At 38.0% G+C, this 25,846-nt stretch overlaps 2 protein-coding genes across 3 annotated transcripts in view; one reads left to right on the top strand and one right to left on the bottom strand.

Annotated features, from left to right (window-relative positions):
• Positions 1 to 11,341: 11,341 nt before the first annotated feature.
• On the bottom strand, positions 11,342 to 21,873 carry LOC139979410 (small ribosomal subunit protein uS3-like). Its single transcript, XM_071990179.1, has 6 exons — positions 21,716 to 21,873; positions 20,480 to 20,704; positions 19,975 to 20,069; positions 18,075 to 18,262; positions 11,957 to 12,229; positions 11,342 to 11,477 (listed from the first exon to the last, which is right to left on the bottom strand). The coding sequence occupies exons 1-5, from the start codon at positions 21,743 to 21,745 to the stop codon at positions 11,961 to 11,963; spliced, it is 807 nt and encodes a 268-aa protein (XP_071846280.1). The 5' UTR covers positions 21,746 to 21,873; the 3' UTR covers positions 11,342 to 11,477; positions 11,957 to 11,960.
• A 2,343-nt stretch (positions 21,874 to 24,216) lies between these two features.
• LOC139979546 (transmembrane protein 185A-like) overlaps positions 24,217 to 25,846 on the top strand; it is a 55,638-nt gene continuing 54,008 nt past the window's right edge. Inside the window, exons 1-2 of one of the 2 annotated variants that reach the window (XM_071990470.1) lie at positions 24,217 to 24,403; positions 24,947 to 25,123. In XM_071990470.1, coding sequence (XP_071846571.1) covers positions 24,366 to 24,403; positions 24,947 to 25,123 — 215 coding nt within the window. In that variant the 5' untranslated portion in view covers positions 24,217 to 24,365. The remainder of the gene's footprint in view (positions 24,404 to 24,946; positions 25,124 to 25,846) is intronic. The other variant, XM_071990469.1, reaches the window with a different exon arrangement.

Genomic DNA, 25,846 nt, shown 5'->3' on the forward strand with positions numbered 1-25,846 from the left:
CTAAACATTAGAATCTGGCAGGCCCTCTAAATATTAGAATCTGGCAGGCCCTCTAAAGATTCGAATCTGGCAGGACCTCTACACATTAGAATCTGGCAGGCCCTCTTAACATTAGAATCTGGCAGGCCATTTAAACATTAGAATCTGGCAGGCCCTCTAAACATTAGAATCTGGCAGGACCGCTAAATATTAGAATCTGGCAGGCCCTCTAAATATTAGAATCTGGCAGGCCCTCTAAAGATTCGAATCTGGCAGGACCTCTACACATTAGAATCTGGCAGGCCCTCTTAACATTAGAATCTGGCAGGCCATTTAAACATTAGAATCTGGCAGGACCGCTAAATATTAGAATCTGGCAGGCACTCTAAACATTAGAATCTGGCAAGCCATCATTAGAATGAAATCATCATATGAATCGAAGTAAACCAATGGTTTCAGTGAATACGTTTCCAATCAAATGCAAAGTTTGTACTCTTGCTATAATCTGTTAAACTCATTTTATGCTTTATTCACAGAAGTTGTCACAAAGTGCATCACAATGAGTTGCTAATTACCTAACTTGAAATTGATTAAATCAAAAACAAAAAGGAATATTGTGATAGTACACTGCCCTTTTATTGCAAGTTCTCTCAATATTTCCCAGTTGCCATGGGAGCAAGTCTATAGATTGATTCATTGCAACAGTCAAATTAAAACAGTTTACAGATCAAATGATCTGTTGCTGAAAACCTACAAAGGTCTATTTTGATAGAACATACATGTTCATGCTCAAGTGCCTTTATAAAGTACAGAGTTGAGTTGAAATGATACCATTGTAACATTTATTCTTGCTTTCTTCTTAAAGAGTGCCATTTGGTTAACAGGATGTATGGGTCAAGAAATTTTGAGGGATATCTTATCATTGGTAGACAACATTGGGATAAAACTTTTTGTCTTCATATTGTCTGTATTAAGACTCAACTTTGAAATTTTGCTTACACAAAATTATTTAGATTGAAAGCTAATGTTATGAAATAGTGATACCATCTCTTTGATGTTACCGAAAAACTCCATCGAGACACCTTACGGGCCTCTTATGTATTTATCTAGGTCATGGATTCAGTTTTCCCACGAGAAGTTTTTAACTATCTTATTGAATCTTGGTACAGGGCCTTTTCCCAAAATAGATTCCATTATGTCTGTGGAACATTCGAGAAGGTTCTCTCACGTGGTATGGAAGTTTCCATAGAAAGGGGATGGACTTCCAAACTCCCAACCAATCAGGGCAGATCAGTGCCAGTGCACTTATTTTTTATATCGTTAAGTTAATACAGGATGGTCAGGTTATTGGCTGCCTTCTGATTATGCGCAGTGAGATTTTATGGAAGTAAGGTATAAAAGAAAAAGGAGGTCAGAAATTTATGACTCTGTCAGCAAATTTATGACTTGGTCAGCAAATTTATCACTCCGCCGAAAGTTCATCACTCCTAATTGTTTAATTGACGGAGTCAAGTCAAGTCAAATCATTGTAATTTAGTTTTATTTGTAAAGAGAATCGACAGAGAAGAAATTACACCGAATCATCAAATCAAATCCTATCTCGTCAAATTGTTTTTTGTGTGAAGTCATTGTTTTCTTCCGTTCGAGACATCTCCTGAAGAAGCGTAAATACGGCATCAAGACATCCCAGTACCTTTCTATCACGAGTCCCGATATAGTTTTACTATCGGAGGAGCGGGCTCGTCACAATATTACATGGTGGAGATCGGTTGCTTTCTTCAGGAACAAAACGGTAACGGAACTTTTCACAACTTTCGTTCGTTACGTTCAATAACGAACAGGTGATTTTTTTTTTGGCCCGAAGACCTAACGAGGAATGCAACGCATGTTCACGACCTAGCCTAACGGAAACACTCTACGAGGGAAGACGGCCTATGCTAGCCTAAGCCTGTACACCGGATGCCGGAACCACTGATCTGTACACTAACGTTAATCAACGCAGCATGCAGTTCGCGTTTGAACATTCGCGCAACTAGTACGTAGTTAGTCATACTACAGCTCTAAACATCAGAACTGAACATTTTCGCGAAGCCTAGGCTCGACCCGATGTTAACGGCGAACGAATCTGCAGTATACGAGATGTAGGCCCACCTGCTACTGCTACTACCTGCCGCTACTACTACTACTAGCCGAGGGACTTCAATCATCGTTTGCAGTTCCACTACCAGTTCTTAGTAAAACTTAAGGGTGAGTGAAATCATGCCAATTTGTATCGCAACCCCTATTTGAGATCAGAGTGTACCGATAAGTTATTTTAATCGTGTCCATGTATTGCATATTTGTTATTTGTATTTAATTACGGTCGATAGTGTGTTGAAATTAGTATAGGCTCGTGTTGTATACTTGTAACTAGCCTAATTGTATTCAGCATAATGTCCGTCAGTAAACAGGAAACTTCTACCTCTGTTAATGTTATGCAGAAACATAGGCCCACTGATTTTTTGCCATCACGATTTCAGGGCGATGTAATTGATGCAGATTTAGCCGAAGCTCATTATTTGGGATTTGAAGATTATTTAGAGTTGCATAAATTGCCGTCCCAAACCCCCCCTGTAGAGGAAGAATTAAATGAAATATGTCGCATATTTAAGCGAACACTTAAAGGCCAAGCCAGACTCTGGATTGAAAACAAAAATTTTTCAACTATTGCTGATTTGCGCAAGCAATTCCTTGCTCGTTTCAGTCCAGGCACTTCTCCCTACGCTAAATCACAGGCATTTCATGCATTAAGCTATACGCCAGGTGATACAGCTCAAGCTCATTTGGCCAAAATTTCCAAAGCTGCAGCACAATTAAGTTATGGCGAGGACCAAATTAGAGATAAATTGATCTCGACCCTGCCTTTGCAATGCCGCTCAGCAGTGTTAATGTCTGCATCACCACAAGCAACAATTGCAGATTTTGTCATGAAAGTCCAATGCTATTTTGACTTACAAATCCAAAGTCAACCCCCAGCTTCTTCCGAACTATTTATGGCAATGCACGACAAAGCATCTTCTGTTCAGACTCCTACTATTTCTGCATCTTCTGAGATACACGAGTTGTGTAATAAAATTCAGGAATTAGAGACCAAGTTTGATCAGTCACGTAGGTCAGAATCGCAAGACAATCCAAAAGATATGAGGCAAAGATATAGTTCTCGTGATTCTCGTGGTCCTAGGACAGGTCAGAATAATAACAGGAGAAGGTTACCATATTTTAATCCTTCAATCACATGCTACTACTGTCAAAATCGAGGTCATTTTGCACAATATTGTCAAATTCGCCTAAGCCATGAAATGGAGGCTAAGGTAAACAGAGTTACCAACACAGAATTTTCATTAGGGAGCACTTATGATTGCACTCATCATACAGTGACTCCAGACAAAGTACCAAGTAAAGGAAGATCGAAACGTAAAGCAAATAATATTTGGAAGAATAGTAATATTCCTAGTTCTAAATATACAGGGAACGACCGTAATGTGGATATTCAACTGGACACACGTAATTTTGTAAGAGGTACTTTACATGATGGTAAAGGAATTTCATTGTTGTTTGATAGTGGAGCGACACGCTCTATCATTTCTTCTTCTACAGTGCAAAATTCAAAGTATTTATCCTCTATACAACCAGTCTCAGTTGATGTAGTAAACCTAAAGTTGGGTAATGGTCAGTTTATTCATGCGTATAGCACGATAACATTTCAGGTCAAAATTCAAGGTCATGAATTTCAGCTTTCTGCTTTAATTGCTGCAAACCTGACAGGTATTGACTTAATTTTAGGTAGTCAAACTCTGAAGGAATTGAATGGATCTTTGGACTTTACCACAAACTGTTTTAGAATTAAACAAGCCAAAGTTTTCCTTAGGCCAGTGCAGAGATTTGTTATTTACCCAGGTCAGCAGAGATACATTACTGTACAGGGACGTCTTCCATTATATGCACGAAATGCAGATGTGGTTATTAAACCGTTTCCTCTAATATCTCGTATGTGTCCTTCACGAATGTTAGTGAAAATGCATAAAGGGTAGAACAAAGATTCTACTAAGGAACATGGGTAATCGGAAATTTTTTCTGCATCCTTCTCGCACAGTGGCTCATTTAGATTTAGCAGATATCATTACGGTCACAGAAGACATACCTACTGATTCTCTAGATTTTCTAAATGTCATGAGAGACATCGAAAAACCGTCTCATTTTCAAACCAATTCTGACTCTAAAGAGAATCGTGATGAAATTACACGATATAATTTACATCGTTATCCACATTTGACAGCCGATGATCCCCTGGTTTCCAAATCGGAACAGGAAATCATGAGAGAAAACATTAATTTGGAACAAAGTATTCTGAATGCTTCAGAAACGGAAAGCATTTATGAATTTCTAGACTCACATAGAGATGCATTTTCTCTTTATGGTGAATTATCTCACTGTCCAAATTATGAGGCTGATATTACTCTTACTAATGATGAGCCATTCTACATACGTCCCTATAGACTTTCAGATGAGGACAAAGTCATTGTCGCCAGTGAGCTTGACAAATTAGTGCGATTAGGAATCTTAGCGGTAGGACATCAGTCTTATACCTCACCGGTTTTCCCTCATTCCAAAGAAGGGAACAAAAGACAAAAGGGTTGTCACAGATTTTCGCTACTTGAACAGTAGAATAAAACGTCTCAATCACCCATTTCCATTACTGAATGAGACTATCCGTACCATAGGGTACTCTGGAGCCAAAATTTTGGGTGTTCTTGATTTAAAGTCTGCATTCTTCTGTCTGCCACTAAGTGTTCATGCACAACAATATACAGGTATTGCTTCATTTCATGGAGGAAAGCATTATTATTATAAACGCTTACCACAGGGATTGAATTTATCTCCAGCGATCTTTCAGTCGAAAATTAATGATATTTTGGCAACGATCCCAAATTCAAATAAGTTCTGTATTGCTCATCATGACGATATTATTGTGTACAGTGCAGACAAACGATCTCACAAACAACACCTACAGGCAATTTTTAAGGTTTTAATGGACAACGGATTGAAAATCTCTCCGAAAAAGTGTAGCATCTTCCAAACTTCAGTCCGATATATGGGACATTTGCTCTCAATAACCCCAGAAGGTGAGGCTTGTATCCAACCTTTGCATGACAGATGTGCAGCAATCAGGAACACACCGAAACCACACAATGTTAAGTCAGTAAGACGATTTGTAGGTGCAGTTAATTATGTGGCTTCGTTTTTCCCAAATATTCAAGCACTATTGAGACCATTACATCATTTGAGTCGTAAGAGAAAGGTATTTAAATGGACAGAGGAACATCAGTGTGCATTTCAAAGTATTAAAGAGTTGTTGTGTAATCCACCTATATTGCATATGCCACAGAAATATGGTCGTTTTGTATTATATAGCGACACATCACGAGTAGCAACAGGATCATACTTGACACAAAGAGTTAATGGCAAAGAGAATATTATTGCATATTACTCTAAGATATTACCACCAGCATGTCAGAGGTATAGTGTAACTGAATTAGAAATGATGGGTCTATTTATTAATGTGACAGCATTCAAACATTTATTGCAAAATGTAGAATTTGAGGCATATGTTGATCACTCAGCCATTGTTGAGTTGTTTAAGTCAAAACAAGAACCAGCAACTTCACGCTTACGTAAACTTCTGTTCAAATTGTCAGAATATACATTTCAGGTTGGTTATAAGAAAGGCTCAGAATTGGTTTTGGCAGATTATTTGTCTAGAGCACCACAGGAATTTCACTCTGAAATAGATCAGGTTGCTCAAGAGGTCAGTTCTTATGAGGATTTTTCAACTCCACCTAAGGAGACATTTAATCCAATCATGACAAGGTCAATGGCAAGGTCAATGGGAGTCAAAGTTCCAGATTTATTTCCGAATAAAGTCACAAAGGAGTCCAAGCAGGATTCCCCAGCCAAAGTATCAACAAATAGAGTTGAAAGGACATCCATTCCTAAGGCAACACATTCTAATGAGCATGTTACACAGAGACCACAATCTGAGTCACAAAAGAGGACTACACCAGTTATTTCTACTGATAAGAGAGAAACATTTATTCAAAGGCCTAATATTACTATGCCTAGTGAAAATAGACATAGCCCTGATGTGTTGGTTGTGCCAAATTTTACAAGTGTTTCACAACCTACAGAGCCAAGATTAGTGGATCAGAATAGACATAGGGTGCAAGAGGTAGTGAGAGAACCACCTCCAGAACTATTTGTTCAGCCGAAGCCAGTCATAACAAACATTGATCATTTGGTTACAGGGCACATTCCAAAACAAAAGGAATTGAATAAAGTCATGAAGGCAATTCAAGGAAAGCTGATCAAAAACTATGATCTGCCATTCGATGTAAAAGAGTTGCAAATTCAACAACAAACTTGTCCTTACTACAAACCAATTTATGATTTTCTTGCACATGATATTATTCCAGGTAATGTTAAGCATGCTAGAACTGTCCGTTCTCAAGCAGAGGATTATTTGTTATGTAATAGTTTGTTATTCAGGATATTTTTGCATGAGACTAATGATGCTAAGATGACTCTTCAGTTAGTCGTACCTGAGACTATGGTGGAACAAATAATATCTCGATATCATGATGACTTGTTAAGTAATCATCAGGGTGTAATGCGTACATATTTGACCATTAGACAGCATTTCTATCTGCGCAATATGTTTCAACGCATCAGTAATTATATTCAGGCATGTCTCCGTTGTCAAGAATTACGTAAGAAACCGGACAAATTGAGACAATATCATGCTCGCATTCCTGATTCTTATCGTCCTTTTGACAGACTTAGTCTGGATTTCAAGACTATGCCCACAACGGCTACAGGATTTAAACATTTGATGGTTGTTTGTGATGAGATCACTAGATTTGTTGTATGTGTTTCTCTTAAGACTCTTGATGCTGAAACAATATGTGAAGCATTATTGCAGAGGGTAGTCACAACCTTTGGTCCACCGTCTTGTATCATAAGTGATGCGGCAGCTTCTCTTACAGGAAAATTAGTGGAGCTCTTAAGTAAAGCTTTAGGCATTGAACAAAAGTTCATCAGTGTAAGCAATCATGGAAGCTTACAGGTTGAAAGACACATTCAGACTCTTTCAAATTTCCTCAAAGTGAACTTAAATCAGTTTGGTACGGATTGGGTACGATTTGTCCCAACATCAGCCTATGCATATAACACATTTTCCTCTCCTCAGTTAGGTAACTATAGCCCATTTGAACTTGCATTTGGACGTAAGCCACCAAATCTTACAAATTTATCGTTCAATCCAATGGCAGGATTATCACAATCTCATGGAGAATATGCTGCATTGTTAAAGAAACGATTTGATCATTTGTCAAGGGTAATGTTAGTCTTACAAAAGAAGCAACAAGATGCTCAAAATGTTAAGATAAGTGCAAAACTGGACAAAGGTGCAATTTATTCAACGGGTCAATTAGTGTATCTATATAAGCCAACGTCTTCCTCCTTGACTGCGAACTCTCGCAAAATTGCTGCTGAATGGTGTGGACCACTAGTGATCCATCAAGTTTTGGATAGGACTCATTATTTGTTGGCCACTCTCAAAGGAGAAATTCTTAGTGATGTATTCAATTATAACAGGCTTAAGCCATGTTTTGTAAGAGCATCTTCTGAAACTAAGAATATCACCAACATTCAGAAATTGCGACAGGTCTTGAAAACAAAGGGTTCATCAAGTGAAAAGGTTGCACGAATGCGAAATGTTTTGAGTAGTAACACTTCTAATGCAGAAAATGTTAATGTCATGCAAGATGCACATATTGAGTTTCATGATGAGTTTGGTAACATTTTGCCAGGGGTAACTTCAGATCATGTCATGTGTCTTATGAGCACTAAGCCAATGAATGTTGCATCCTTTCTAGAGAATAGAGCACATAATGAAGGATTAGCAATTCCATATCCTTCCATGAAAGATAGCATATTAAGGCAAAAGAAAGTTTTTGCAAATGCTCCACAAGGAGACATGAAAGTCCAACGTGCTCGATACAAATTGGGTGAATTACAGGTTCTGGTCACCTATCAGACACCATGTTTTCCAACAGGCTTTAAGAGTCATGATTTTTGGTGGAATGTAGGAAAATATTCCAACACAGAGGAAATAATGAATTTTCTCCATGAAAAGGGATTGGAACATTACAGGCAATCCAGGCAGGATGTTGCAAACATTATATGGTTAGTATGTACAGTATAACTGCATATTGCTTTAAGTTCAGATGAACAGGTGTTTTACCCACAATTGTATGAATGGAATGTGTCATTGCAATTACCTGCATACCTATTAAGTGGAAGTCATTGTACTATATGGTGTAACAATATAAGCTTTATTGTTAAAACACCACTAAGTGACCTAGTTTCATCTTTTATAACAAATGTGTAATGAGTATACCTTATTTCTCCTTATGAATTCGTTCAAACGTTTACCCGGCAATTAGAACATATCCGGAATATTAGCAACATGGGTTTTCATATATTGAGAAAATATTTTAAGGATATTTACATTGCATCATTTATGTTATATATTGAAGGCTATTTTAGAGACAGCATTGGTGAAGTGCAACTTTTGCTTACAGCAACAGTTATCGAAGCAAATGAAAGTATAGATGTTTTGAGGAAATTATATATTTTCTTTTCCTCAAGTATTCATGCAAAAGTAAATTTCATCATGAAGTTGAAAAGACAAGATGTTAAGTATTATGTAAATTTGAAGAAAGATTTGTTGATGTCATAGTCTATGGGGTCTCTTTTATGGTATCGAATATCTAGTACTTTGGTACTTTACTAGACTATCATTCGGAGTGCATACCTAGGGTCACCATGCTATCGAGTCACATTTTCTTGATTTTTTTTTTGAAGTGAATGTATATGATTCACAAGGTTTCAAAGCAGTTTTGAAACTATGACTTCATTAAAGAGGAGGTACTTTGTAAATGAGTTTGTAATATTTTAAGGTTCTTTTTTGTGTGTACGAATTTTTCATGTAACGCCAAGGTGGTTCTATTCAGTTAAAAGATAACTAAGTCTAGTATTCTCTGATCTCACCCCAATTCACGGCATGATTTCACTTTTGATATAAATGTATTATTGATGTATGAAATGCATTTATGTATTTTGTAAGAGATACTGCATAGTTTGCTGTGTCATGTAACTTTAAGATATCTTAATGATATATTTTTTTTTAGATTGCATCATATGATGTCATCGATGTTGAAGAGGTACACAAAAAAATTTTCATGGAGATAGTGTCAATGTATATAACATATGATCATTTTAATAGTTCGTAACCAAGATGTTAACCTTTGAGATATATGAAGACCATTTATTGAAGTCAATTTTTTAGTGAATGTGCTTACAGTACTCTACCTTCTTGAGATAATGATAAGTTAAAGCAGTATGATGTTAAAATTTTGGAGTATCCAAAAATTTTAAAAGATTGAGGGGGATGTTATGAAATAGTGATACCATCTCTTTGATGTTACCGAAAAACTCCATCGAGACACCTTACGGGCCTCTTATGTATTTATCTAGGTCATGGATTCAGTTTTCCCACGAGAAGTTTTTAACTATCTTATTGAATCTTGGTACAGGGCCTTTTCCCAAAATAGATTCCATTATGTCTGTGGAACATTCGAGAAGGTTCTCTCACGTGGTATGGAAGTTTCCATAGAAAGGGGATGGACTTCCAAACTCCCAACCAATCAGGGCAGATCAGTGCCAGTGCACTTATTTTTTATATCGTTAAGTTAATACAGGATGGTCAGGTTATTGGCTGCCTTCTGATTATGCGCAGTGAGATTTTATGGAAGTAAGGTATAAAAGAAAAAGGAGGTCAGAAATTTATGACTCTGTCAGCAAATTTATGACTTGGTCAGCAAATTTATCACTCCGCCGAAAGTTCATCACTCCTAATTGTTTAATTGACGGAGTCAAGTCAAGTCAAATCATTGTAATTTAGTTTTATTTGTAAAGAGAATCGACAGAGAAGAAATTATACCGAATCATTAATCAAATCCTATCTCGTCAAATTGTTTTTTGTGTGAAGTCATTGTTTTCTTCCGTTCGAGACATCTCCTGAAGAAGCGTAAATACGGCATCAAGACATCCCAGTACCTTTCTATCACGAGTCCCGATATAGTTTTACTATCGGAGGAGCGGGCTCGTCACAATATTACACTAACAGTATTTTCAATGGAAGTGCCGACACAACTAGATATTTCATGTTCTTCCAAACGAGGTGCAGACTGAAGGTGTCTCATCCTTTGATTTGACAGCTTCATATTTATCAAACAGCAATATTTTAAAATGTACGGCTTGCCCCCCCCCCCCCTTCCCACAAACATCCCAACAATCAAAGCAGACTAATAAAGTACATTGATTGCACTATCCAATGCCATCATATTTAAGTCTTTTAATAAATAAAATGGAAATTCTAAGCTATTAATGCATATAGTAGGATATCTTTGTAAACTGTGAGCTATTGTATTTTGAATAATTTCAAACCGTTGTTTTGGTGGACACACATGGTCCTTATTGTTTTGCCTACATCAGCTATTACTCTCAATGAATTCTATATGTTTAACCTTTTACTAGCCATTGAGGAATCATGTGTACTGGCAAATGTTATTTCAACAGCAGTACTTTTTTTTTCTGTTAGTCATGACTACAAAGATCTAATCACACTATGAGCTTGTTGGCTTCACTGATTTAAAATATTTACTTCAAAACATGAATTAAAGTTTGACAAATTTTGAATTATTTATACTGCTTTTTGTATGTGAACTCAAATTGATTGCAAATGCACTTTTCCCAAATTTATCTCCTTATGACTCAGCAAAGGAACAAGCTATAGAGATGGGAATGAGACCAATGCATTTTTTATGGTTCTATATTTGACGATACCTTTAAAACACCTGTTTATGTTTAGCTTTTTGTATGTGAACTCAAATTGATTGCAAATGCACTTTTCCCAAATTTATCTCCTTATGACTCAGCAAAGGAACAAGCTATAGAGATGGGAATGAGACCAATGCATTTTTTATGGTTCTATATTTGACGATACCTTTAAAACACCTGTTTATGTTTAGCTTAAAGTTCTTTGCATACAAATACATGTTGTTTGGTAGCTTTGATTATCATTGTCAGAAATTTGCAAAACAGTTTGAGATCATGGGCAACCAACAAAGCTAGCTTGGTTCCTACTTACCATCACATAAGACACAGTAGAACAATTACATGAAAAACAAGAAGAGACAATGTATCGATTTTCACATTTTATTATATACCACTGAAACTTGACAATTCAAAGTTTCATTCTTAACTTCCCAAGACTCTCAAGTTCTGGTAGACTTTAATCTGGGCTGCTCAAAACATTGGCTGTAACGTTCATCTATCACCTGTGAAATGAAAAAACAAAAACAAAACAAATTGGTAAGAAGTCAACTTTTGAGGTAATTTAGCTATTTCCTCTAGTTGTTCAAGAAAGGTTCTTCATTCTGTAAATTACGAGCTAGTTTTCAGATTGATTTGCAATAATCTTGTCATGTGATACTGGCTTAAGAAACGATAAAGTAGCTTGACAAAAATCTGTAACCTGAGTCGAAAACTGTGAAAGGCAAAGATGAATTATAAATACACAATTCATTATTCAAGGTTTGGTAAAAGTAATGAAAAGCTATCAACCAATGGCAAACTTCAACTTTAACCAGTGTGTTACTTCTAACCTTGAAACAATCTTTCGTTACTGAGCGGTCTGGCGGCAGAATCGAGCAATGCACTTTGCCCTTTAAGCATTACCACATCTCAATGCATAGTAGTACTTATCTATTGAGAGGTAAAATGAGACGAGGGATAAAGAAGGGTATACAAATCCTACCTGTCTACATGGGCTGTTGGGGTACAGCTTGTGGTAGGGGTTGCACAGGTGCTTGTTGTGGTGGAGGACCCTGGGCTTGTGCAGGTGGCTGCTGTTGCTGCTGGGGTGGTACATCTGCTGGCTTGGCACCCTTCTGTTCAGAGTATGGTTGAGATACTGTCTCTTCGTCCTTTGGCTCAACAATGCTCACGGCATCGGGCAGTGGCTTCTTTGGTCCACTCTTGCCTGTCTGGTCGAACGGCAACATAATCTTGACCTTGATGCCAAGGACGCCTGAAATATTATCGGAGATCAAAAATGAGTAAACTTAAGTAAGTTGGCCTGACGTTTCGATCCTAGCAGGATCTTCTTCAGAGGCTAAATGATGAGTAACAGTAACAAAAGGGACAAATACAAACACATAATAAAGACATGTCAATGAGCAGGGTGAACACAAAGAGATAGATGTAAGAGGATTAGTAGACATAAAAACAAAATGAGAATTAGAAATTGTTTTTTAGTACGAGACAAAAGTTAAAGGAAGGATGATACAGGGAATCATTTAATATTCAGTGTTTGAGCAGCAGGTTGGGAGGCTCTGGATTTTGTCTCTTGTAAAGTACTTTGAATCCTGTATACAAAAACTGTTACACATCTTTGCACTTCTAAAACAATTTTGCCACTTTGAACCTGTATAGCAGTTTGCTTAGTGATCATGCTTAATTTCTCTGTGGTGTACTGGGAAAACCTGTTACCTTAGTCCACCAAAATTGCAACAAGAACGGTTACTGTAAGCAAAATCTTCAAACATTTGCAAATAAACAAATATAAAGCATTCCATTAATTTGTTGGACACCAATTTGTAGACAATGGAATACTGCATGAAAGGGCTAGCAAAGTCGAACATTTAATAAATATTGATATTACAGAGCAAGTAAAAGAAAAAGACATGTCCAACTACCATCTTGAATGCTCTTTCTATCGACGAGCTATACACAAGTCGGAAGATTTTCATTTTATGCAGATAGTACATTGCACCATAATTTGATATCACGAGGACCGCTTTAGTTGTGATAAAGTCATTGGTTCACACAATACCAACATAATAATGAATTACATCTAGTTGAATTATTTTCAAAGGTTATAATATGATCATTTCAGTTTGAATGAAAACAGAACCAGCTGTTGGTGTAGTGTAATCCATGAAAGACACCACAGGTTATTGCATAATGCAACCATCCATATAAATTAAGTAAACCATCATATTGAAAATCTCAAACAATGGAGCAAGCGCTAATTTTGATGGTCGTAATCAATTAATCGCGATTACACTTTGAAAGTTTCATAAAAGTTGCAATTACACGACAAACTAGCACTACACATAATCTGCTTTTGAAAAATAGCCTAACCTAACAAAAACAATGCTAAAGCAGTTTTTCAGCAACTATCGCAGAGTATAGGTTCTCACAATGGTACACCAGCTGTGTTAAAAATCTGCAAGCACCTGCTCCGGTTAGATCCATGCATTTGCTTGACAGTAATACGCTTCTTCTGCAGTGCAACATTCAGTCCTAGCAATGTTTAATCATTGCGCATAATCACAAATTTGTAACTTATTTATCTTTTACGATTGCCAAAGTATTTGTCATTTCTTCAAACATGTTTACAATTACTTCAATACTGGCTTAGTTCACAATTATCGGATGTCTGATTGTGTCAAATGCGTTGTAGTTTAAAATCGATGTGCAAAATATGTGCCTGCTATCGCGCTAAGCTAGAGCCAGTGTTGGAAAACCTTGTTCAATTTCCCGCGAACACACTTCCGATTTCCCGCAGGTGTTCGCGCAGCGAACACGCCGAGCATGCGTAGCGTGCGAGCATAAAGGCGTGGGGTCCAGGGGCCCGCCCTAGGGGCCTGCTAGGGTCAAGGGGTGGAACCCCTTGTGGGGTTGAGGGGGGAAAGACCCCGGAAAATTTTGGTATTTTTGCGTGTCTGGCGATAAAAAACTCGCAGTTGAGGATGCAAAATACTGACAACTTTTTGAATTTAAATTGTCACGGAGCTGATGAAAATTTGAAAATGACAAGTTAGAGTAGCTATATTATGTTATAAAATGAAAAGAGATTTAATCTGCCTTACAATCTTTAAAAAGTTTAACTTACAGAACTTCCGATATTATGAAACAAACAACGTTCGGCAAAGCCCCGTTAATAGACTGCCTAACGATGAATAGTGCACACTATACATACAGTCGCTACTTATATACTACGGTAGGCTACTTACTGTACATGTGCTGCGAATTTTCCCAGTTACTGTACCTTACCGAACAAGTGCGTGCTCATCCCCTGTCTTACACCTGTTTGTTAACATTTTTGGCACGTTTCCAAGAAACGTTTCATGGAGTATTCCCCATGATACACGCAGCACATCGAGGCCCCACTAGCTATGGCCATCTTTATGAAAGTAAAACCTTGTAATAAAATATGTTTTAGGCCACTTGGCATGATTAACTAAATGCTTAATATTATTTCCATGTTCTAGTAGAAAATGTCAAGTTCGCAAAACACAATTAGTTGTGTTTTTGTAGTTACGCGAGATCCATAACCGACGAGGTGGTTAGGCTATTTGCTATGCACTTAACTATGGTAGGATATTATTTTTTCCGTATTTTTTGAAATTCTAGAAAATACTTTCTTCCCCCCCCCCCCGCTTAACACCAGATGTGGTCTTACGGTTTACTCATAAATGGGTGTAGAGACTTGTTTACATGACGTTAGTTGCATTTAGCACGATATGCCAGTTTCGCGTGAATTTTTCGAAAGTGTTTTGCTGGATCTTTCGTAAAATTTGAAAGGTGTACCAACTTTTCGTACACAATTGGTAATTTCTCTACTGATTTTCGGAGTTATTTTACAGTCAAGTGAATACGATGTGCATTGAGTATAAACTTATCGCGAATGCAAGAAAACGATGCGGGGATTTCCAGCAGACAAATGTTTTCTTTACGGGATTACTGAGTCAGTTGAAGGGAATCCTGCACCTTAGAGGGAACACTGAATTGAAGTCAAATTTATACGAAAGAAAACGTTTACTAACTAACAAACAATATAAGTATAAAAAAATGTGGAATGGCAATATTGTTCAAAACATTTCCCGCGAGGCTGATTTATTACAGCAACCTTCCCGCGCTGGGCTGTGTGTGTCCGTGTGACATTTCCCTTTGTGAGTGGGTTGGGGACACTTCATTACTCGTTATAGCCTATTGTGACTAAAATTGCGAGCACGCTCTCTGGACATTTTTCTTTTGTTTCTGAAACTTTTCTTCTGAAATTTTCCTTATTGTTTTTACAGATGTACTTTTTTGCTCCTTCGTGTTTTTTTTTAAGGTTCGTCCCGTTTTTTTTTTTCGTTTTTTTTTCCCCGATTTTTTTTTTCTCCAGCCAGGCTGGATTTCCCGCGAGCATCGCGGATTTCCCGCTAACCTGGTTCGGCAGGTTCGCAAGGTTTTCCAGCCCTGGCTAGAGCCTAGAACTTTCTTATACAGAAAACTCTTGCATAGTAATCATCACACCGCTACAAGGTGTTACATCAATTCATTGTTTGCACGTTTGCTGTTATTAGTGCTAGTAGTTGTAGAAGCCTCGTAGATTCATTCAATAGTTTTTGATTTACTATGAAGAAACGCTGTAGATTGAAAGTTGTTCAGTTTCCGTTTGGTAGATGTTTTAAAATGATTTAGACACCACACGTTAGTCTCAATACGTGTTTGCTGATGAATTTCGTAAAACTAACTTAGGAAGCAGATTCATTGTTTCTTATTCTAAATGCACTCTGACCAGGTGGGTTTAAAAGCTGTCGCAATCGAAAGAAAGAATTTTATTTTCTGTTGCCCTTATGCCGCAACGATTTACCGTAAAATCACTGCGACCGCCCATATCAGCTTGTTCATTGAACAACTGTAACCTATATATACTTGTATCGTCCACTTTTTTTACCCAATTTCACGGAGGAAAAGTCTGAAAACACCTGTTTATTTCTTGCAATGGAAGGAAATGACACAATTTCGATAGCTACATTGGTAAGACCAAAAGAAAGATATTATTCAAGAGAATTGACCTAACAAAGGCTCAGTGTTGGAAAACCTTGTTCAATTTCCCGCGAACACACTTCCGATTTCCCGCCGGTGTTCGCGCAGCGAACACGCCGAGCACGCTTAGCGTGCGAGCATAAAGGTGTGGGGTCCAGGGGTCCGCCCTAGGGCCCTGGTGGGGTCAAGGGGTGGAACCCCTTGTGGGGGTCAGGGGGCAAGGACCCCGGAAAATTTTGGTATTTTTGCGTGTCTGACGATAAAAAATTCGTAGTTGAGGATGCAAAATACTGACAACATTTTTGAACTTAAATTGTCACGAAGCTGTTGAAAATTTTCAAATGACAAGTTAGAGTAGCTATATTACGTTATAAAATGAAAAGAGATTTAATCTGTCTTACAATCTTTAAAAAGTTTAACTTACACAGCTCACGATATTATGAAACAAACAGCGTTCGGCAAAGCCCCGTTTATAGACTGCCTAACAATGAACAGCACACACAATACGTACATCAGTTTACAACTGCAGTACGGTTTACCCCTATATACTACTTAAATACACAGTAGGATACTGTACATGTGCTGCGAATTTCCCTAGGTACCGTACCTTACCAAACAACTGCGCGCTCATCCCCTGTCTAACCTAACACCTGTTTGTTAACGTTTTGGCAAGTTTCCAAGAAACGTTTCATGGAGTATTCCCCATGATACACGAGGTACAGTCAATACCTATACACGCAGCACATCGAGGCCCCACTAGCTATGGCCATCTTTATGAAATTAAACCTTGTAATAAAACATGTTTTAGGCCACTTGGCATGATTAACTAAATGCTTAATATTATTTCCATGTTCTTGTAGAAAACGTCAAGTTCGCAAAATACAATTACTTGTGTTTTTGTACAGTAGTTACGTGAGATCCGTAACCGACGAGGTGGTTAGGCTATTTGCTATGCACTTAACTATGGTAGGATATTATTTTTTTCGGTATTTTTGGAAATTCTAGAAAATACTTTCTTTTCCCCCAGCTTAACACCAGATGTGGTCTTACAGTTTTTTCATAAATGGGTGTACTAGAGCCTTGTTTACATGACATTAGTTGCATTTAGCACGATATGCCAGTTTCGCATGAATTTTTCGAAAGTGTTTTGCTGGATCTTTCAGAGTTTTTTCTCTGTCAAGTGAATACGTTGTGCATTGAGTATAAACTTATCGCGAATGCAAGAAAACGATGCGGGGATTTCTAGCAGACAAATGATTTCTTTGCGGAATTATCTTTGCGGGATTACTGAGTCAGTTGAAGGGAATCCCGCACCTTAGAGGGAACACTGAATTGAAGTCAAATTCATACGAAAGAAAACGTTTACTAACTAACAAACAATATAAGTATAAAAAAATGTGGAATGGCAATATTGTTCAAAACATTTCCCGCGAGGCTGATTTATTACAGCAAGCTTCCCGCGCTGGGCCGTGTGTGTCTGTGTGACATTGCCCTTGTGAGTGGGTTGGGGACACATCATTACTCATTATAGGCTATTGTGACTAAAATTGCGAGCACGCTCTCTGGACATTTTTCTTTTGTTTCTGAAACTTTTCTTCTGAAATTTTCCTTATTGTTTTTACAGATGTACTTTTTGCTCCTTCGTGTTTTTTTTTTTAAGTTTCGTCCCTTTTTTTTCCCGATTTTATTTTTCTCCAGCCAGGCTGGATTTCCCGCGAGCATCGCGGATTTCCCGCGAACCTGGTTCGGAAGGTTCGCAAGGTTTTCCAGCCCTGCAAAAGCTAACCACGAAAGTGAAAGTAAGCCTAGCCTAACAGAGATATTTTATTGGCACATGATCTGTTGGGCAGGGATTGCAAATTTTGATTGTTAAACATCTGTAACAGGTTATAACAGACAGTAAGCACTGAAAACAGTTCATAGGTGTGACAGTACATGGGTGTGAACGTCCTGCAAAGCCTTTGGGAACCCAATTAATGGAATTTCCCTTAAAAATGACACCTTTACTACATAGCCATCATCCATGGGTGACGGCCCGAGCGTCTACTTACCCTGCCTCAACATGACGTGCCTAATGGCGGTATCCACATAGTCTCGTACGGGGTTACCGCTGTGGATCATCAGACCATCCACAAACTTCATGGACTTGGCTCTCTGACCCCTCAGCTTGCCAGAGACAACTACCTCACAGCCCTTGGCTCCACTTTCCATGATAAACCTCAGAACACCATAGCAGGCTCTGTAGATGAGAGAATTCAACATAAATGGAGAATAATAACAATCTGAATTCGAACAGGGATGCACCGGATATCCGGTCCAGCCAGACTATCTGGCTGGATAGTGAGCAATTATCCGGTTCTGGTTCCGGCCGGAGATTTTGAAAAATATCCGGCTGGATCTTTTTCAAAATCTGGCCTGAATTATTCTTTAAAAAAGTGTTGGTATTAACTTAAATCAATGTAAACTATTTCCAAAAATTAATAAAAACATTAAAAGTAAGAAAAAATTAGGTTTAACATGTTTAATTTAATGTTCTCAATGGTTCTAAATATCCTAATATACCCACTGTTTCTAAATATCAACCAAAATAATACTTGTTTCATACTTCTACTTCTTATAAATGAATTTCTTTTGTGTAATGCCGACCGGTCCGACCGGATTTTATCCGGCCGGATTCCATGTACTATCCGGCAAAATCCAGTTCCGGCCGGATCCAAAAATTTGGATCCGGTGCATCCCTAATTTCGAAGTGATATTGAAGCGATTTGCTAACGAATAGTTCATCTGGCATGATAGAGAATGCTAAGTACTATAATTGTGTCAAATCACTGCATGCATAGAAAACATTATTGCACTTTTTGCAACATAGAACCGCAGTATTTTCAGTTCTTTTAGGCAGTCAACAAATGTTGAATTATCTATGCAAACTTTAAAAATAAATGTTACCACTGAGTAATTTTTGGTCATCAACTGCAGCGATAGTTCATAGATGAATTAATGATTTCATAGTCAGTAATTAATCAGATCTTTAAAAGACTACCTTGTATTATAGGCTACTGTAGGGACTCATTGGGATGTACACTGTGTATTTAAAGGCATACTTGGGACTGTTGCCTCTGTACAAGGTTATAACAAGTGAGATCTGTTTCAACATGTTTACACTGAATCACAAGTTGTTCAAATTAATTAACATTAGAATGACTAACTGACTCATATTTGAAATAGAAATAGAAATTCCTGTTTCATCCAATATCCATAAATCACTAACTTTTAATTACCTGGATGATTCATACAGCAGGTACCCACCCAGCACTGTTATTACCCAGACCACAAAATAGTATGGTTTCTTCCATTATTTATTAATTTCTTAGAACTTGAGAAAGTGTACTTCACTATTTCAACCTGGCGAATAGTGAAATTTTGTTTTACTGCTGGTCGATATAAAACTGGAAAATTGAATAATCCAGGATAGGTTTTACAATGCATTTAAACACTTTTGTTTATGCTAGCTTTCTATTCAAATAAAATTTATGATAATTCGTCTGTTTGACAAAAAATACAAAAAGGTTATGGAAGCGAAAGAACCGCAAAAAGTTTATGAGTTCTTCTTGGAATGCAGACGGACATCATTGACAGTAACAGTAATGAATCAATACCTGTATTTCAGAGTATCATATACTTATTCAGGCATGCTAATGCAAACTACTTTAATTTTCATGCTCAACACTTTCCTACCTCATCAAAATAAATATATTACAAACGATTAACTGCTTCATTTGTGAAAATCTGAACCTGCAATACTCAGAAAAAGGTTCTTCTTCCTTTTCGTAAGGTTTTAAAATGTATATTTCTCCAGTTTTTTATTCATAATCTGATTTTTCTTTCACCATCAACTTAAGGAGGGTTCTTTACAAATAAAATATCTGGTGGAGATCATGTTGTTAACCTTACCTCCTCACAGCTAAACCTCCGAGCAGCTTGTACCTCAGAGACTCACACTGAGCGATGGCACAGAGACCACGGGTAGCAACCTTCTCTGCATAGAGCTGCAAAAGAGAAACAAGTTTACTATAACACCACAGTACAAGATTTCCTTAGGTTTGTCATTGGAAACAATATCTCTAGTTATGGAAGCAGTTATGTACAGTAAGATTAATGAAATGGTGTGCCAACTGATAAAGCTATATTAATTACGCAGCTACAGTCATATTGTACCACATTACTACAGGTTAGCACAAATATTACAAATGGAAGTTGTCTTATCATTAAGAAAATATAGAAAGCACGGCAATTGAAACATTTAATAATACAAAAGAGAGAGAAAAAATAAAGGTTGGTGCTGGGGTGGGGGGGGGGGGTGTGCAGTTTCCTTACTTGTGCCTTCAGGGACGATGAAATGAAGAAAATATGAAGAGGTTGGGGGGAGGGGGGTGGGTGTGTGTGAATGTTTCCTTACTTCTACTGAGCCTTCAGGGAAGCTGAAACGTTTCTGAACAACAGCAGTCAACTCCCGAATACGTCGTCCCTTCTCTCCCAACACACTCTGGGTTCTGGTTGCAAGGATGATGATCTCAGTACGAGTTGGGGTAACACGAACCTCTACACCACTGTAGCCATCCTCTGCAAGCTCTCTTGTAAGAAACTCATTCAACTCAGCCTTAAAGACTCCATCAGCGACAAACTAAACAAGGGAACAAATTGAAGTCAATTTATAAGTTACAGAAACTGTAGGCCTAGGCCTACAACAAGATCTCTGGGATCAAGTCCCATTCACCATTGTTGGTTATTAGACATGAGCTTTAAGCGTATTACTATTTGGATTTAGTATCAACCTAGAAATTGGTTTTAATCACTGCTAATCCCAAACCAGAAATGAATCACACCAAAGTTCTCGGATCAAGCACCATCTTTTCCCTGTCGATGTGTCAATTATTATTATTTTCTTTCTCTGCGACAAAGTTGTTTTGTCATTCTCAAAATAACCTAAGAATAATTCACATCACTCACTTATAAGAGCTAATAAAATTAATGCTAGTATGAGATTTTTACACAATTACAGTGGTGTTTTGTTGTTATATTGAGAATGATACTTCACATAGCAAAGCTACAGTAAAAACACAATTAATGGTAGAATCTGGCAGAGGGAAGATGCGACTTAATCAAAGAGATCAACGACGCCAAATGGTGTTTGTTCCTTTGCTCTACCCTAGCCTTGTAAACACCAAATTCACGTGAAGCCTAAGTAGCCACATTTGCACTCGATTGAGTATTGGCTAGGCCCACCCTACTGTGAGTGTTAGGCTAGCACACAATGATCTTACTTTTAAGGCTAGCTCTACTAACTGTAAGTGAATGTCAAGGTGATAAATTTAGCAACATAACATTTACATATCGCCCATTATGGTGATGATATGCTCTAAATACTATGTTTTCACATACATTTATAATTAACTCATCACTTAGCTATTTGATCGCATAACGTATGGATAGTCAATGTATCTACATCCATTCAGTGTGACTTGTCAAGAGTAGAGCGACAAGCATCAGTAATTCATTCCATGTAAATCTTGTCCTATTGGGATCATCTTAGTTTGAGAGTTGGACCGTAGTATAAAAATATTATATACCATCTCATTTTATCTTTTATTTCACCCAAAACACAACACATCTATGCTGTTTGAATAGTATTTACCTTCCGCTTTTTTGAGATTTGAGCAGCCATGATTGCAGCCGTGAAGCAAAAGGCAGATGGTAGAATGCGGATCCCAGTCGTTTGTAGTACGCGAACGCTGTCATAGATGGTAGTTACTGTAAAATCCAAGTGTTTTCGTACCCGGGCTTGAATATTCCACCAAGTCCTTAGACATTAAGATTTTTTATAGTTGCTATGTAATCTACAGTGTCTCCATATTTCTTTGCAGAACGCAAAGTCTCACTCGACATTTCGTGAGATTTCTATCTTTAACTCTTCACTTTCTTAGTTACTGTATGTCCACTTTCTGGAAGAGAATTAGCCTAGGGATAAACGGTTCGCTTGTGCGTAATGGAAAGTAATCGGAAACAAGTTGGAAATGGATTAGGGTGAGGATCAAGGGGAAGAGGAGTGATGGTGTCATTTCAACATTTGAAGTTGACATGTTTTGTACCGAAAGTGAACTAACTTGAGGCAGACAGGTGTGATGATGTCAAATCATGTCATCATGCAAACTGACAACAGGTTGATTTGTTTTCTTTAACATGTTAATCCAATTGATGTTTCAAAATTGGAATGAAAAAGTTGAAGGGGCAAATGTATGATAAGCCCCCCCCCCCCAATATTTACCAAGGCTCCGAAACGTGCATCTGCCCATTTTTCAATGCATACTTGTCGATCTGTCCGATGCACACGTATACTATATAGGTGTAATAATTTTAGTAAATGCTGGGGGGACCCTCGGCCCGTCCACTGGGTATAGACCACATTGTCACCCCAACCAGTGGCGTAGGAAGGTACTTTTGAGTGGGGGCTGAAGACTGATGGCCGGCCTGGGGAGGGGTCTAAGGGGGTGTCCCCTCCCCCTTTGGAATATTTTTGCATTTCCAGGTGGCCTCAGATGCAATTTGGTGCAATATAGCACACTTCAATACCCACTCCATTTTGTAAAGAATTTTGCATTTTCACCTGGCCTTAGAATAGATGCAATTTGGTGCTTCAAATGAGATTTTTTTTTTCTTATTTGGAAATGAAAAAGGGGTTTTCTGACTTGCGGAGCGGGGGCCCGGGGGGGGGGGGCGGAAGTATCGTTCCGCCCCCCATATTTTTCACTGGGGGGCTGGCGCCCCTCAGCCCCCCCGTTCCTACGCCCTTGACCCCAACCGCGTCTTCACGCCCCGTGAAAAGTGGAAGCAGTGAGTGTGAGTACCGGTAAGCGCAACACAACTTCGTCTTAGGCTAATGACTTGCATCATTTCAGCCAGTTCTCCAACATCCCCTTACTACACTCAAAAACGTCTTTGCGAGTACACTACGAGTAATAGCTACTCTCTTCAAACACCATCGAATATACATATTACAATGTTTTTACAGATAATTACGTGCAATCTGAGAAATTGCAGGCTTGAGACCCATAATTTAGGGCTAGGTATTCGTAGCATAAAACACTCGGGAAGTGCCGTTTCCGGCCATCTGGGGGTTTGAAAAACCCAAAATTTTCTTGTACGCTCCGCGCCAACCGATGGTGGCGCTCCGCTTAGATAGTCTCCAGAGCCTTATATAAGGCTCTGATAGTCTCCACACATTAGCCACCCCCCAATAATTTCCCCGTTCCGCCGCGCCTGCCCTTGGCTACGCGCATGGACATCACACCTGTTCGCTTCAAGTTGACTGAAATGTGTGTGGTAGCTGCCACTGTTACAATTTCGACCATCAATATGTCTCGAAAACGAAAAGTAAGAATTGCGTGAGAATTTCACCAGGATGCTTAGTATGTGAGCTTCTTTCATAAGTCAAAAAAAAAAAAATCCTCTGGACTATCCTTTTAAAGAGTGAGTAAATGACGATTCAAGTCAAGTTCTCTATGCATTGTCTGTAACTCAAGCTTCAATAAATAACAACTAAAAGAATATATAGACATGTCTGTTTCTTGTGCGACTTTTCTTAAAGAGTAGAACATGTAGAACATGTACATACAAAAGTCGCAAATGAAACCCCAAATGACCGAATTTATTTGAAATGAGGGCCCGTGCGAGAGGATGTAAAGCAGGGTTGTCCAACCTTTTGCAGAGGAGGGCCACATGGAATGATTATGATGAAGGAGGGGCCGCATGAACCCTACGCTCGATTTTTGCCCGAAGCCCAAGGCAACAAAATGTGAGCACTGCGCGCGGAGTGCACTGATTTATTTTCCTTCCTGATGAAACAGATGAATAAAGTCCAGCCGCCCCCCCCCCCCCCCTCCGCTGAGAGTGTCACACAAACTGACCTGTATGCAGTTTTTTGGACTCAGAAGGTTCGAAAGATTGGTTATATAGCTTCAAATTGTTATCAATAAATCTGCTCACTAACATTTCGCACCGTAGAGCATCTCTGGCGGGCCGGACGCAACCCTGCGGCGGGCCGGACTGTGGCCCGCGGGCTGGACAACCCTGATGTAAAGAGATGCGAGGCTAATTTGATGGCACAAAAATGTTAAGTCACGCTTGTTTCACAGTAATGCACCCTTCATTGTTTTCTTAGAAGATAAATAACCTTTGCAACAAGTTACATTACGATAAATGATCGGCTTAACTTCCCTTTTCTTATGGATCACGGTAACCATTGAGTAGCCACTCTGCAATATTATATTCAGACTAGATGAAGTAAAATGAATCTGAAAACGCTCTTTCAGGATTTCAACCCTGCGTAAGTTTCAGTCGAATATCTCTCGCGTGTAATATACTAAGAGTAGTAAGACCCATACCATTGAGTTATGATCAGTAGTGTATACGTTCATAAAATAATCCGTACCAGTTTTGCGAATATCACAATTATAATGTGATTGTGAAGCAGTCTTACAAAACTTACACATTTCGATGAAAGTTTCCTTTTATATGCTAGTAAACAAAATATTCTTGTGTCTATGAATGTTAAGACTCAAGAGATTACATAGATTAAACAGTCCCAAGTGTTGTAGTTGCAATAGAGCCTAGTCTAGAAGGCTTTAGACAATTAGAGTTCTTTATTGTTTTCAATTTAGTGATAAATTAGTAGAATTGTAAGTACTAAGAAATTATGTACGTCATCATTCACAGTTGTTACCATCCAGTACTTCACCTCATTTGAGTATTCATTTCGATTTTTTTTTAGCATGTTTATGTATACTGTATACACCTCAACAATATTCGCCAACCTTATTTTATGTTTCACAGTAAATTGATATATACTTTTAATTTCTTTTTCCTATAGGAAATTCTTGATTTATTTGTGCTTACTAGTATTTATGCCATTATTAGCCCTACGTCTTGATGATACCATTAACATCTCATACTGGGCTGTTTTCTTACCATTGTGGCTATGGAAGGCTATGGTGATGCTGGGGGCACTCTTTGCCGGGCTTGTATGGTGGCGTCATCCAGAATACAGGTAAAGTTTGAGGTACAAATAATTGAAGTCAGTTTGACAGATAACTATACTAAGCTATAGTTGATAGCATTTTTATGCAGCTGCTACCAGTTTACAGTAGATTTGAATGACATTAATTTAATCCATCGTTCATTTATTGCTTCCGTAAACTAGTTAAACCTTTTCACCAAAAGTTTAAAAACGTTGAATCATTACATGTAGGGTATCATATAAAAACTAAAGCTATGGAGTCTCCTTATATGTAGCTAAAGTTTACATAAAACATTGGGTCCAGGTAGATTATGGTATGTAATTAGTCAACTGAAAAAATCTCAAATTTGCTTCAGAAAAATCACTCCAAAACAAAATGCATATTTTTGCCTGTGTACTAGGGTTTGGCGATATATCAAAAATTATTATTATCGCGATAATTTTTTTGCAAGACGATATTTTTTGAGGATTGAACATATGACGATAATTTCTTGTGAAAAAAATTTGAAATAAATGTGGAAAAAAAATGCGATTAACCTTTTTCCGTTTTATGTGTAAATGTTATTCTAGCATTCCATGATTAAGAAAGTTGAAAAGAAATAAAGTTTATCAACTGAATTTACTGACTTTTGAACTTTGTAAAAAAAACCCGTCCTTTACAACATTGACTGTATAGAGGAAAAAACTCTGAAAATCAGTAGAGAAATTACCAATTGTGTACGAACAGTAAGTTGGTAAACCTTTCAAATTTTA

The sequence above is a fragment of the Apostichopus japonicus genome, chromosome 14, assembly GCF_037975245.1.
Source record: "Apostichopus japonicus isolate 1M-3 chromosome 14, ASM3797524v1, whole genome shotgun sequence".
In the NCBI taxonomy this organism is placed as follows: domain Eukaryota; kingdom Metazoa; phylum Echinodermata; class Holothuroidea; order Aspidochirotida; family Stichopodidae; genus Apostichopus; species Apostichopus japonicus.

Coding starts and splice junctions, on each gene's coding strand:
- LOC139979410 (XM_071990179.1), bottom strand. CDS start 21,745: ATGGCTGCTCAAATCTCAAAAAAGCGGAAG. Junction 20,705..21,715: donor AAATCTCAAAAAAGCGGAAG/GTAAATACTATT, acceptor TCCCTTGTTTAG/TTTGTCGCTGATGGAGTCTT. Junction 18,263..19,974: donor GGAGGTTTAGCTGTGAGGAG/GTAAGGTTAACA, acceptor TCTCATCTACAG/AGCCTGCTATGGTGTTCTGA.